The 14814-nt window shown below is 45.7% G+C and overlaps 1 protein-coding gene across 1 annotated transcript in view; it reads left to right on the forward strand.

The window, feature by feature from the left end:
* Positions 1-1899: 1899 nt before the first annotated feature.
* The window catches only part of PARP1 (poly (ADP-ribose) polymerase 1), a gene marked incomplete at its 3' end in the record, with an annotated part of 25761 nt that continues 12846 nt past the window's right edge, over positions 1900-14814 (forward strand). The window contains exons 1-7 of the mRNA XM_009710360.1: positions 1900-2100; positions 2963-3081; positions 4165-4379; positions 9854-9950; positions 11608-11724; positions 12714-12890; positions 13338-13479. Of these exons, the coding sequence (XP_009708662.1) occupies positions 1944-2100; positions 2963-3081; positions 4165-4379; positions 9854-9950; positions 11608-11724; positions 12714-12890; positions 13338-13479 (1024 nt within the window). The remainder of the gene's footprint in view (positions 2101-2962; positions 3082-4164; positions 4380-9853; positions 9951-11607; positions 11725-12713; positions 12891-13337; positions 13480-14814) is intronic.

Genomic DNA, 14814 nt, shown 5'->3' on the forward strand with positions numbered 1-14814 from the left:
CAGCAGAGCACTTTTCACACCCTGCTGCTGAGCGTTCCCCCCCTCCCACCACCCCCCAAGGCCCCGAATTTCACCAGGGCCCCTTGTTTCCTCTTGGGGAAATCCCCTGCAGAGCAGCCTCTGCTCCACCGTCAGTGCACCCAGCTCTTTTGCAAAGTGTGCAGAAGAAATTGAAGGGAGGCCCAGACCAAGTCCTTAGTTTCTACTGTAACTGCCCCTTTGTTTGGGTTCTTCAAGTGAAGAGCTCTGAATGACAGTGGGATGCTCCGTGTTTGGCACAGGGCAGGCACCCAGGCTCTGCAGGACCAGCACGGCTTTGACTTTTGCTTCCAGCTGGAACTGAGCAGTTTCTGTTATCTGCATGTGCAATGTGAAAGCAAATCGGTCTCTCCTTTTTCAATCGTTTGTTTAGGAAACTATGGTCTAGAGATAGGTGAGCTGAGAGAAGTTGTGTAAACAAGGTCTAGCTTGCCTGGAGGTTTCATTTCCCACACAGAGAGAAGTTGTGCTGCAGATGCACAACTCCATGTAGTGGAGGAGGTCTACTCACTGCTTGCATGGTTGTCTTAAAGACTGAGCCAGCTCTGCCCCCTTCCATGCACCCCAGTCCCTTGTGCCACCAAAACCTTTGTGTTGGGGACAGAGCCATGAGGAGTCCTCCGGAAAACTCCAAACACGAGCCCAGAGCTCAGGGGTGACCAATTTTCAGTGCCAAAGCTGTATGTGACTTCCAGACACATTGAGAGCAACCCCAGGATGGCTGCTATGAGGGTAACCAGGTAATCCAAATCTTGGCTTGTGGGAAGAGTCCAGCTGGAAATACACATGTGCTCTTACAGTTTTGGTTGATGGTTAGTTGTAATTGGGGCTCCCAGCTCTCCTAGCCCCATGCTCTGATCTTCCAAGCCCTTTCCTTTTCCTTCCTGCTCATCCACGAAACTCTCCGCTGTTGTTTTCAGCTTGGAGATCTCTCCTGTTGGTGAGTGATATGTAGAACGCTTTCCTAGGTCGTTAATTCTGTATCATCAGTAATAATAATTATACAACACTGAGTATTATTAGTAGAGCAGTTGTTTGTGTGCATTACTTGGAGCCAAACCACTATACGGTTATTTTGTGTGATGGGTAACCGGAACGATGCCAGGTTGGTACTTAATGTGTCTGAGTCATAAGCAAGCGGAGCACCTCCACGAGGAGGCTGGTGCAAGGCAGGGCACTCTGGAGCTGCACTTCGGGGAGGACTTGGGTGATACTTCTGTCCTGATGCTGGACTTTGTTGGGCTCTGGTGTTGCCCTTAAATTTTGCCTCTGCCTCCTACAGCCCCCTCAGGAATTTCTTCAGGCCACAGTCCTTGGAGCTGCTCCTCCTGACTTGTGCCTGGCACCGAGATCTCCAGGGCACGGACAGTTTGCTTGAGAAGTGGCTCTCAAAGGGATTGTGCGTCACACTCGGAGGTCCTGCAGAGCGAGGCCAGCGGCGTCTTGGGCTACAGCAGTCTCAAAGAGGGCTGTAGCAAATGAGCCACGCACTGTTACTCATGTTACTTTTTCCACAAGCTCTATTTTGCTTTGGTCATGCTTGCAGATGATCTGATTCTTGTAGAGAAGAAACTTCTCCTTGTCTGCTGAGGGTTGGTATAGCCGCACTGAGGCTATGACCTTTTAGTTTTGAGTAAAACAGCTGGGCTGAGCAGCAGGGCAATGAATTGGTTAAGCGAGGTAAATGCTACTTCCACGTTTATCCTCTTTGGGACCTCTCTCCAGGAGCTTGTCTGTCATATTAGAATTTGTTCTTAGACATTGTCCTAAATAGTATCCATCTCTTAATTTAGAAAAAGAAATCACTTGTTTACCCAGATAGTCCTTTTTATCTTGTTTTTTTTCCCCTTGATTCTGTCTGAGTTGCTTCATCTTGGCCTAATGTGCTTTATTCCTAGTCACCCATGTTTGATGGCAAAGTCCCTCACTGGCACCACTACAGCTGCTTCTGGAAGCGGGCTCGAATCGTGTCCCACGCAGACATTGATGGCTTCCCTGAGCTCCGGTGGGAAGATCAGGAGAAAATCAAGAAAGCCATTGAAACTGGAGGCCCTGGAGGAGGTAAGCAGAGGTTTCCTAGTGTTTGGAGATTCAGCTGGAACTGTGCTCCCTCTTCTTAAGCTGTTACTGTGGTTATCTGATTGCCGTGTCCTTTCAGCAAGTGATGTTGGAAGAATTGTTGTGGCATCTCAGCAGTCCAGGGCTAGGATGCTGGCAGTAGGATCCAGCATGTTAAATCAAGGAGGAAAAAAGCTAAATATTTCTTGTTATCATGATTGGTGTGTTTTGTTTTCAGGTTTTTAATATTAACAAATGCTGTTGTTGTATGTTGTTTTAATGGTATCTTCACTGCAGCATATGGTTATGGTGGCTCTTTGAAGTCGTTACACCATGAACTAGTGAGTCAGGGGAGCAAGTGAGAAGGGTCTAAGTACAGAACGGACTAATCTCACCACAACTCTGTGCAAACCAAGGATGCTGGGCAGTTTTAAATTGATGTCTGCCTTTTGAAATGTAGTAATACAAAAAAATAAAAGGAAACTGGTAGTTGGGAAGAGGAGTTCTGCTTTGAAGCAGAGCTATTTGTGACTCCTGTTACAGTCAGTTCTTCAGGAAGATCTCATTTTACGTTACTTTCGGGAAAGAAGTGAAAAGGGTCGGCTCTGTGCACCTTTGAAAGTCTTCTAAAATCATTAAATAAGCAATGCTGTACAATTGCTACTTGGCTGTTTAAAGAACTCTTTCTATTTTGAAAGTGCTTTTGAGCATGGACACTTATCCTGCTCTGTATTCAAATTCTTGACAGATCAGTTGCTAGAACACAGAGGTTTATTAATCCAGACTGCTAACAATCTGGGACAGAGAATAAGAAAATAAGGGAATGTCTTTTCAAGCTGAACTCTGCATTTGCTTTGTTCTCCAGGAAAAGGAGGGGAACAGGAAGGAGGTGGCAAGGCTGAGAAGAGCCTAAATGACTTTGCTGCAGAATATGCCAAGTCTAACAGAAGTACTTGCAAAGGCTGTGAACAGAAAATAGAAAAGGTAAAAAGCTTTTCTTCACTGACCATCTCTTGTCTTTTCTCCCACCATTTCCAACTCAAACAGTGGCTTTTATAATTGCTTCCTGTCTGTCCTGCATATGGAAGGCACTTGCAGAGCTGCGTTTCTGTTTCTGAGGAGCAGCTGCGTCCTGGACAGCTGACAGTAAAGGCATCCCTCAGGCGTTGTAGCCTGGGCTTCAAACCTGCTGATGCTTCCTTTCACTTGGGTCTTGGAGCAGACTGGAACGCCGCTCACCAGCTTTTCTGTGGCAAGAGAGCCACCACTAACTGCAGCTTTTCCTGCATGTTGCAGCACTGCAAAGGTGTTGGACTCTTCTTCCACCTCAGCCAGACCAGCTGTCTGTGTGCAGCGTATCCATGCTAACTCCATGAAAGCAGATAAAACCAGCGATGCAGCTAATTAACGATGCAGCCCTGTAGTTGAACATGTCTTGGTGCTCTGCTTTTAAAGACAGTTGGCAAAAGGAAGTTGTGAGCCTCTGATAGATGTGGATAGACCTGACAGTTGGGTAAAGTTGGCAAGGGCCAAACACCAGTGCTGGTATGCTTGTATCTGCAGAAACATTGGTGACTGCTCTGTAGACGTTTCCTTGTTGGGGCATGAAATGTTGCAGTCTAAAAGCACCTAAGACATCTACTTCTTGGGCATCTGAAAAGTAATTTGTAGTAAGATGGGGTGAGATCATATTGGCACTGGTGCTTGAGTGGTAACTTTATGTCCCATAAAGTTAATTTTTAGAGTTGTCTGTATGGGATTAGGTCATGTGAGTTTTGCTTGTTCACGCTTACTGGGAGTTGGAGTAAAGACTATAGAATTACCCATTTTGAGTGGGTTTTGAATACAAAGCTATCTAAAAAGCTCTTTTTTTTTCAACCTAGAAAGAGTAGTGAAGAAAGTAGAGGAACTGTAGTGAAAGGGGTTGAACAAAAGTTGCAGGCTGTGGTAGAGGAACTTTTGCTGGTTTACAGGTGTTTAGGAAGCATCATGTTGGTAACTTGTTAACATCCTGCTCTTTCCAGAGTGGACTAACAGTTGCTCTTGTGTTGCTTTAATCTACCTCAGGGCCAGATCCGGATTTCCAAGAAGATGGTGCATCCTGAAAAGCCGCAGCTGGGAATGATAGATAACTGGTACCACCCGGACTGCTTTGTGAGCCGCCGAGCAGAGCTGGGCTTCCTCCCGGCATATGGGGCCACCCAGCTCCTGGGCTTCAGCATCTTGAAAGCCGAAGATAAAGAAACTCTGAAGAAGCAGCTCCCAGCTACCAAGAGTGAAGGGTATGTGGACAATGTGAGAAATTACATTGCCTAGAGGAGCCGTTGCTTGCCTTCAAATACATCCGTGATCAATATTTTGTGACGTGTTGTCTCTGTTAAAGAATATTGGTTGTAGGAGGATTTGGTCCTTCCTCTGACCTTAGGGAGATGACAACAGACAAATTCCCGGTCCCTGGGAGTGTGCAGTCCACTTGCCCACTGCGACCGCCTTGAGAAAATGCAGAGACCAGCAGCTGTGACTTGAAGGACTGATGTGAGGCTTTCAACCATGCACTAATCCATGTTTAATACAAATGGATACTGGGCACTGCGCCTCCTTGTGTGATGCTGTTATCAGTGATGGTTTCTCTGCTGTAGCCACTTGTTAGAGAATTGATTTGACATCTCTTATCTATGAGCTGCTGATTTGTGACAGGCACTGAATCTGATAATGGTGTTTATTGGCCGCCTAGGGCTTACACTTGAATGCTTTTGTTTGCTAGATCTTTTATGGTGCGTCTGAAATTTTGTTGCCTTGCATTGAAATTTTTAGTGGAGGGTCTTGACAGAACTTGTACTGACAGAGAAGCGCTTCCAGGTGACTTGCTAGCTTGGATCAATCTTTCTCTGTTAATGAAGGCTTTTGTTATTTGTTTTTGAAGTGATTTCGCCTGGAATCATGCTTCATGACACAAGCCAGTGTTGCATTGTCCCTGTGGAGGAAGGAACATAAGGTGTTTCTGGGTCCTACAAATAGGAAAGATGTTGTTGTTGTAAAACATTGAGCTTCTCTGAGTACCTTGTAGACTGAATTCAGCTTTACTTTTGCAAGGATTCATCATGGAACTGTGCAGTGAGACTGAAGTCAGGTTCTGAGAAGCCGTAGCCACGTCAAAGGTGTGCAGTTTTTGTCAGTACTGGTCCTCCAGATAGGTGACTGGTGGGCACGGCGTACTGTTCAGAGCCTTGTGTGTATGTAAATGTCATCCTCGGCCATAGGTATCAGAGCGGAGTGTGCACAAACTGATCTGTGTGTTGTTAAGAGGCTGCGACTTCCACGCTTTATTCTTGGTTGGCAAGCGGTTGCTCCAGCAGTGTTCAGCTGTGGTGCGGGTGCTGTGGGGAGGGTCCTGCAGTGCGGCAGGAGCAGGTGCTCCTGCCAGAGACCCCTGAGGTTCTGGGCTGTTCCCCTCACTTGGCTAAACCACTGGAGGCTGGGATGAGCTGTCTGCATCGGCCCAGCAGCCTGCCATCTCGTCACGCAAACATTTCACCCTGTGTGTGCTGCAGGATGTAAGTACAGTGTTTTAATGCACTTGCAGCTTTTCAAGTAGTCTTTTGCTTTTTGTGCTGAGATATGTGTTCCGCTTTGTCCTAGAACAGTGTGTGAGTTTAATAGGGTTATTTGTAGTTTTCTCCCACGTCTTCAGCAAAGCTCTAGAGATTTGACTGTGTAAGTGTTTCTCTTGTCTGCCCTGACTCTGCTGTTCTGGGCCACTTCTGGGATGCTATGCAAAATATGAAGGCTTTGTAAAGATAGGCCACAGAGTAGTTTGCCAAGTCACTGTGTAAATAAAAGCCTAGAATTGCAGTGGAAAAAAGCGTAGACTGGTGATGTAGTGTAATGTGAACCAGGACCTCATGCCAGAAAAGCAGCAGGATGTCTCATCTTTCCTGCTTTCTAAGCACTGCATGAACAAACCCCTCAGCTGTGAAGGTGCTGGCTGGCTCTTACGCTCCAGTACCTTTCTTCTGCGGTTTGGGCTGTGTGCTTGAGCCAAGGGTGTTAAGGGTCAATCGGAAAAATAGTTGTCTGTCAAACCGAATGAGTGAGTGTAAATAAACAGAATGAGTGGAGAGGTGTGGTGTGCTTCCTACCTGGTGATTTTCTGCTAACAAAGCACAGAAATTCCAGAGAAGCCAAAAGAAAAACATCCCAGAAGCTTGAATGAGATGCAGTTACCTCCAATAATTCATCTTGTGCGTTCAATCAGATAACAGAAATTAACGACAGAAATTACAGCATCTCGCAGAAATGATATTACAGCATCTGCTGTAGGTGAGATTCTCAAAATGATCTTTAAAGATATTTCTAATTGTGCTGCCTCCAAATTATATCTTGACTCGAATGTCTCTGCAATTCAGATGTGACACATCCAAATTCATGTGCTGCTTCTGCATGTCTCGCCCATACTCCGAGGAGAAGCTCAGGCTTTGGGACTGCCCTGTCAGCCCTTTCTGTAGGGATGGCAGTGTGATGTACCTATTGCAGAAGAGAGAAGTGAGGTGCCGAGCAGGGCTACCAAGAACAGGTTGGAAAATCCCTGCCCTCTGAAGGGCAAAAATGGGAAGGTTTCCTCCAAGGATCCTGGCTTCCTTCCTTGGCCAGTTCTGGGTGAGACATGCCGACCCTCCCCTGGGCTACGGGCTGTCCGTGCCTGAGGGCCAGCACTTTGCAGGCCTGGGGAAGGAGGATCTTGTGTCCTTGCCAGCAGCTTCTCCGTGGAAAAGATGTAGGAAATGCAGTGGCAGCTTGAGAGCTCCCTTTGACTGTGCTTCTTCAGTAGCATGTGTTTCGCCCTCCTGCTCTGAGCTGTAATACTTTCCTGTATTTTCTGCCTCGCTTGTTTGGGTAGAATTGCTGCCCAGGACAGGAGCAAAGTGTCATTCTGGAGATGTCATGCAGCACCAGATTAACTGCAGAGGTTGCCTGATGCAGAGGGTAAGTACTCGGGTCAGCAAGAATCTGGCAGTGCTTTACTGGGAGGAGGAGAAAAGGGGAGTTCTTGTTCCTCCCTGCATAGGCTGCTTGCTTTATCCAGGGTTGCCATGACTGTCCTTTCTGCCTTTCATTTTCATTGTAGGGAGGGGAACATGAAAAATAGAAAGTAGATGGTAAGGAAGGGCCAGGCTAGAGCAGGACAGTTCACCTCCCCCTTCATCTTCTTGAAGGTTGGAATAAACCTTGAAGTTGTGTATTCTCCATGAAGGTGAGAAGTGGTTTGCGTTGGCTGGTGAGTACCACTCCTTCTGAGCAAGCTGTTGGGCCGTACCTGTGGAATGTGGGAAGACTGTCCCTTCCCCAGCGGGAGAGAGGGTGTACACAGTAGCACCCAGCTGCTCTTAGCAAGACGCAGTGTTTGGTCCCAAGGATGTAAGAGATAATTAATGTGTGTGTCAGTGAGTGTGTATTTTGTCAATTGTTCTAAAATTTGCTGGTTTGGGAAGATGCGAGATGAATTTGACTTTGCCATTACATTCTCTGGGCTGTATAGAATGATGATTAGTGTTTGCTTTAAGCCTTGGGCATAGCCAGGGACAAAAGAGAGGGTGGTAACGGACAGCTTTGTGCCTCTCTGCAATTGGGATGATCCCTCCTGCTCTGCAGTTTGTTCGAGTGGCTGGAACAGGTACAGTAATCACTCTGTCCGGGAGGGCAGCACCCTTGACTCTGAGGAGAAGCTGCCAAAAGTGTGAGTCCCTGCTGGAATTTAGATGCTTTCCCTGGGTCACAGGGCCTCTCAGTAGAGTGATCGCCTTCCGGCAGTTGCTGTGCTGGCTTTCCTTCTTTTGGAGACTGGGAGACAAGTTACGGCATAGGAGTGGGTTCTGGCTTGCTGGAGGCAGCCTGACTGGGGGCCTGCCGAGGGAGAGGCACAGCGTTTGGGCACCCATCCGAAGTACTTACATTATTAAGCCCTCTGGCTTGGGAAGGTGCAGCAGAGAGAACGCTTAGCACTTAAGCTAATATGTTTTTCCCAGATTGTGTTGTGTACTCTGACTCTGTGAAAACTTACAGAAGTCATCATCCTCAAGGCAGGGCTCACTGGATGCTCTGGTCTTGCCCCTTGCAGGGGCTGCAGCCGGGGAGGAGAGAGGACTTGCTTGGCTTGTGGACTTCTGAAGGCACAGCTGTGTGTGTGCTGTATTCAGTCCTGCCACGCTGGTCCCTGCTTGCCTGATTTAGAGCACAATATGGAGTTCTTCTCAAGAAATGCAGGCAATTGGTGGTAGCGCAGTGCGGCTGGTGTTCCCCCTGCGGCAGTGCGCCTTGCAGCATAGCCCCCGCTCCGCTGATGGGACTTTGCAGGGGGACAGCTGAAAGATGAGCTCTTCTGCAAATCCAGCCCCTTGACGACTTGGAAATTGCTCCAAGTCCTGGCTTGGTCAGAGGTGCTAATGACGGGCTAGTGGTGGCCACAGCAAATAAAATGAGAACTTGGCCCAGTTCTAGGGCCAGGACAGTTATTAGAACTTACAGGTCTCTCATGCATGAGTCTTTGGGAGAAGAGTACCTTTTGACATCTTCCTGCAGCTTTATAGCTAGTAAACTGTCATACAGTTTTAGTCTTAACAGTAGCAAAATACTAGAAATTGAAGTGTTTAAAACTGTAAGTAGGAGAGCAATTGAGAATGTCAACTTTACGGCTCAACCGTCAGCCACAGCTTATTAAGTTAAGACAGATGCTTTCTTAAAAAGAAACCTGGCTGATGTTTCAAAACGATAGCAGCTGTGTCAAAATGAAGTGCGAGATCCAAGCTGTGTTCATGCTCTGCCTCAAGTTGCAGGCCCATCTTGCCTCAAGTGGGGCAAAATTTCCCTTTATTTCGTCATGAGGAGAGCACCTGATTTGATTTATTGGTATTGATTTATTTTGAAGCCAGGCAGACCAAGGGGATGACATGACTGGAAACATAAATAATCTTCCTCTGAGATCTCTTGTCGTTCTGAAGTCTGCCGAAATTCTCACGGTTTTCACTTGGCTTCCTCTTCTTTCCAGTCTTTCTCGAGCAGTTTTTCTCTAACTTCTCCCTGCACAGCTCTAAGGCTAATAACAATAAATTTCCTCACGCACGACTCCACAGTAGTACATCACGAAACCATTGTCAGCCTGGGAGCACTTTGCAAGTAGAAACTTCCTCCTGTCTGATTTGAGAGACCTGACTTAATTCCAGTCTGAAGAGAAACTAGCTGGGAAATACCTAGTTTCCCAGCGTGTTAGCTTATTAAAGTTACTGTGCTTGCTGTCCTTTATTTCAATATGGACTGTCTAAGCTGAAAAATCAAGCTGTTGATTCAGCTGAAAGACACTGTAGACTTTTAACCTGCATTGCTACACCTCTTCAGCTTTGGAGAGGTGTGCTTATATTCAGTGATTCCTAGGTATGCCTTTGGTGTAACTAATTGGGTGTAGATGAATATGCCTGAAAATGTCACAGTATTTCATGTGCTCTTTTGCCAGACCATACAGTTACCCTGTGGAAAAGCTCTAAGTGTACCTGACCTGATTGAGATTGCTCACGTTGCAGAGCCAAGTACACATCTACAGTCTAGCGCTGAGGAATTTGAAAAATGGGTTTACGGGCCAAAACAGGATATTCAAGCCTCTGCAGATATCGGCAGTCAGTAAACTGAGCTCTGGTAGCTGCTGAACAGGCATTTAAATAACTTCCTTTCATGTGTGTGTGTGTTTTGTTTTGTTTTTCTCTATTAGAAAGAGAAAAGGAGAAGAGGTAGATGGAAATGTGACTGCAAAAAAGAAACAGAAAAAAGAAAAAGAGAAAGAATCAAAGCAGGAAAAACAGCTGAAGGTGAGTTTTAGCTGATCACATCCTAAAACCCACTTTGTTAGAGAGCGGTGTCAGGCATGAACTGAAGAGCTATGACACCTAGAGAGGGGCTGTACCTCGTGCCCAGACAAGCAGAGTTGCAGCAATGCCAGTCCTCGTGTCCTGGCGCAGGAGATGCCCTGTCACTAAGGCTTTGCTGAAGGCAGTTCACCCTGCTGCTTTCTCCTGAAAGACAGGAAGGAAGTTCTCTAGGACGTGTGCTTATTGGATTTAAATAGATTAGGTTCAATGCCTTCTCTCTCAGGGAGGCTGGTTCTGTGGTCCTTCCTGTGTCATCTGGTTGTGGTGGATGAAGCTCTGAGCCTGAGCACTGTTGCAGAAGAGCTTGGAAAGCAATAAATAGCTCATTGTAAAAAAATAAACAGAGGTAAAGTGCGGAACTAGATTAATGAGAAATCATATCTTTTCACCCTCTGGGAAGCTGTGTTCAGTTCTTGGGTACAAAGTGTGATAGATCACAGCTTCCTACCTTTCACTTACTAGAATATCATGGGAAGAATTCCCAATAGAGCATCAGGAATTTTCTGTTTATTGAAAGTTTGGTGTAGGTACTTTCTAAGAAAAAAAACTAGCAAGCTGCTTTTGCTGCGATTGAAGTCTTAATGGAGCTGTAGAAAAATGGTGTGTCTGCCTTTGAACAAAAGTTTTCTTTTTTATTGTGTGGCAATACGTTAATTTTCAACAAAACTTAGCTGAGGCAATATCAAGGTTTTACTGCTGCAATGCAGACGTTTAGGACAGATCAAGACAATTTGTGGACCAGGGCTAACTTTGGGTTCACTACTTTTTTTTTTTAAGACCATTTCATCAGGCATGATCATTAACACTGAAAATTAAACCATTTAACACAGTCAACCAGTTATTCCAGGGTGGACTGCATTTTTGACTGTAGCAAACTATCTGAGATATTTTAGGATGCTGCTTTGCTGTCCAGCCCTTTTGCCTTTTGTAGAAAGGCCCAAAAGAACGTGCAGGCTCCTCTGCACTGCTGCAGGTGACTGATCTGGTAGAAATTCCTCTTATGCTTAGCTGGCTTAAAAGAAGAACAGTCCAAATCAGCATAACTGACTTTTGTTTTAAAGCAAGGCTCAAACACAGCCACATTCCAAGTGTCGACTGGTTCGGTGATATTTGCAAAGGCTGTTGAGAGCTTGCTAAGGGTAGAAGTGTGATAGAAACATGGATTCCACTCTACCCAAAAGCTCGCTGTCTTGTTAGCCTTGCTTGTACCTTCTTGTGTGGGATAGTCCTGTAAAGGTTACTCTGTGGCCTTTCTTCATGCGTACATGATGGAGAAGCCTTGGTTTATACAGAATCTCATAGGGATGTCCTTCCACATGTAATCTTGAGGAGAGAGAGTATTTGCTGAAGCCACAATGTGCTTATCTATTCCTACTGAAATATGAAGCATGTGGCTTTAAAGACCTGTTCGAGGTTTTTGGGTAAAGTGTGTGACTCTCCTTTTTGGTAAAGCTGCTGGTTCTTGGTGCTCTTCATCTCACAGTCTGCGTTTAAGGTATCATGGACTTGCTAAAACCTTGTCCACATACTGCAGTTTCAGGAGTGTTCTTAGAAAGCAATCGATTGCAAGTAGCTAAGCTGCGAGTTTTGTCAACAGGAGCAGACAGAGCTGATCTGGGGCATCAAGGATGAGCTGAGGAAGGTCTGCTCCACTAACGACCTGAAAGAGCTGCTGATTGCCAACAGGCAGGACGTTCCTTCAGGGGAGAATGCCGTGAGTTGGTCTGTAGTTGCTTTGCTTGTGTGCTGGGTCTTTGAATCGGTGAAGCTGACCCAAACTAATATTGCTGCAAGGTCTGCAAGTCTGAAGCATGTTCCTAACATAACATTTCAGAAGGAAATTCAGTGCAAAGCCCAATCAGTCCTTTTGTCCCAGGACTCGGGTGATACTGCTGTTACATGTGCTTGTGAAGGGCTGTGTGGTGGTGTGTGGTACTGAATTCAGCACCTTAATCTCAGTGATGTGCCTTTATTCTGCTGTGCCCAAGCTGGTCCATGTTTTTTTTTGTTGCTGGCTCTTCAAGAGTTATGGCTTGAGGGTTAGTTATGACACTTCACATTGCCTCCCTCAACTGTTAAATTATGCAAAAAGAAGCAAAAATTGCACAAATTCTTCCCTGGTATCTTTTCTAAAAACAGTCAATTTTCAGTCTGTGTAACTTGTGAAAGTCTCCTCTCTTTCAGAGCCACGCATCACTTTAAGTATTTGTATTTATTAAGACTCTTTGTAAGGAGTGTGGGCTGGGATGTGGGAAGTGTCTAGACTCAAAATGGTCAAGAAATACTCTCGAGGCAGGAAAACCGGGACTTGTCTGAGCCTACATTCCCACCTGCCTACTCATGTGCTCAGATGCAGTAGCTCGTCTCCTCGGCCATTCTGGCATGGCTGCCTGGTCAGGTGCTGTGTGGTGAGTATGCTCTCGTGAATGCCAAATCCGGATAGGAGAGACTGCGAGCCATCGGCGTGAGCAGATACGAAGTTTCCCCGATCACATCATGTCATGTCTTTAAGGCATTGTAAATCAATCAGTGCTGTTAAGAGTCTTGGTTTATGTGCAGTGTATGTATGACAAGCACTGGAAACATCTACGTCTGCGTGCCAGCAGCCTGACAGTTCCTTTCGTGTGTGGCCTGGTGTAATGTAGTGCATGGACTTCCAGCCTCCTTCTGCCATGACCTGTTTTGTATTCTTTATTGCTTTAGATTTTGGACCGAGTAGCAGATGGGATGGCATTTGGAGCTCTGCTTCCCTGCGAGGAGTGTAAGGGGCAGTTTGTGTTCAAGAGTGACGCGTATTACTGTTCAGGGGATATTACTGCCTGGACTAAGTGTGTTGCTAAAACGCAGACTCCCAAGAGGAAGGACTGGGTAATCCCAAAGGTGGGTGTTTACTGCCAATTTGATCTGAAGCACACTTCTTAACTGATGTTACTTCTTGTAAGGAAATTGTATAAGCAGCAGTCAGTGTTGGATGCTGGATAGCAGAGCGTACTGCAGCGCTGAGCAGCTGTGACAATGGGGAAGTCTTGTCACAGCTACATCCCTCCAGGGCTAGGCAGCTAATGCATAACTAAATCATATTTTTTTCCAGTAACACTAAATTGAAAAAGATGTTGCTGATTTGATTTGAAACCCATCATTTACCCTCTTCTAGCTTTGTTTTCCAAGTCAGTAAAGTGGGTATTTGCCTGCCTTAGTATGAATGTCTCAGAAATCCTTTCCAAGACCTGCAGTAAATGCCAACATCTTTAAATATTTAATATAATCTTTAAATATTATAGTAGTATTTGTTGTCTTTTAAACCCTACTTATACTTCCATCCCACAGGAGTTTCGGGAAATTCCTTACCTGAAGAAATTTAAGTGTAAGAAGCAGGACAGAGTATTCCCTCCAGATGCTGCGGCTGTGAACTCTGTGCCTCCTCCCTCGGCATCCGCTCCTTTGGCAGAGACTGTGTCCGCACCCAGAGGTAAGCGACTGCCTGGGCACGGGTCAGTGGGGTTCAGGATGATGTTTAATGCCATTCCCGGCCAGACAAACATGCCACCCTGAACAGGCATGCTGTTCTCCTGCCCCCAAGCAGGCAGAGCTCTCCTGGTAAAAACAGCATAGCAGAGTCTCATGTGCTTCATCTTGCTAGCGCAGGTAGACCCTGATGTGGTGGGTTGCCTGGGGACGTGGGCTTGAGGTCCTGGTGGTTTTCTAATAAATCACTTTGGGTATTTGTTGATGGTGAGGAAATGATGTGTTTGCAATGAATCAGAAACTTAAAGGCTGATGTTGCAAAATGTGTCCCAAGAGAGACCCGCTGTGAAATACCTTCTTGCTTGGTTTCTTGGGGAACATCCAGGGACCTCTATAATGCCAGATATTCCACATCATGTTAGGTTTTAAGGGCAAGAGGGTGTTGTGTTTTGTTTTTTTTTTTAAATCCTCCATTGGGATCTGGCTTTACCAATCACTGACTGTCATTATGCAAAATCAATACGTTGTCTGCAGCCCGCAAACTGGCAAAAGGTTGGACTCGAAATTCCCTGTAGGCTGTTGGAATGAGTTGCATGTTTGGTGATATAGCCTGTCCAGTAAGAGTTATGCGGACTTCTTTCTTATTCATCCTTTTTAGCCTTGGCCATAGTTTTGGGAGCAGGGGATTATCATTACTTGGTGAAAAGGGTGAGAGTAATTCTGCACAACTAATTTTAGCCAGATCATGGTATTTTAGCAATGAAGACAAAGTAACCCAGGTCTTGGTTCTGAATGGCAAGTTGATTCCAGCCCCAGTGTGCCCTGAAAGTTAACTCAAAACATTGACCAGAATTAAAGTCAGATTACTTTGTTTGCTAGCAACCCAACTAATCTGAGCTTAGGGGGAGAAGAGGAAACAAACCCCTCAATTGGTCAACCAGAGTTAATAGCATTTCTCTTTAGCAGTGCAGATATGCTCTTAGAAGCTTGCCATGTCCTGGACTCACCTGCACTGCAAAGTATTAACACGATGATGTGATGGAGCTTCAGATGGTTACCAGTTTGCTCCTGACTTGTTACGGGGTTTACATGATACAACCTTGTACTGTCTATAAGATCAAGACTGCAGTGTACTGTAGTGTAGGAACACTGTTGCTTGAGAGTCGATTCTCTTTCTCCAGCCCCTCAAAAACAGATTTCCTTTTGAAGAGGCAGGAGCTTTCATGTTACAGTGAGATTCTCCCATGCTGTCCAGGCATCAAAAGAAGAGGGAAGAAGACTGATTATTTTTTTTTTTTTTTTAATTTTTATTAAAAAAAAAAAAAAGGGCAGCAAAAAA

The sequence above is a fragment of the Cariama cristata genome, unplaced genomic scaffold, assembly GCF_000690535.1.
Source record: "Cariama cristata isolate BGI_N322 unplaced genomic scaffold, ASM69053v1 scaffold17151, whole genome shotgun sequence".
Classification (NCBI taxonomy): Eukaryota; Metazoa; Chordata; class Aves; order Cariamiformes; family Cariamidae; genus Cariama; species Cariama cristata.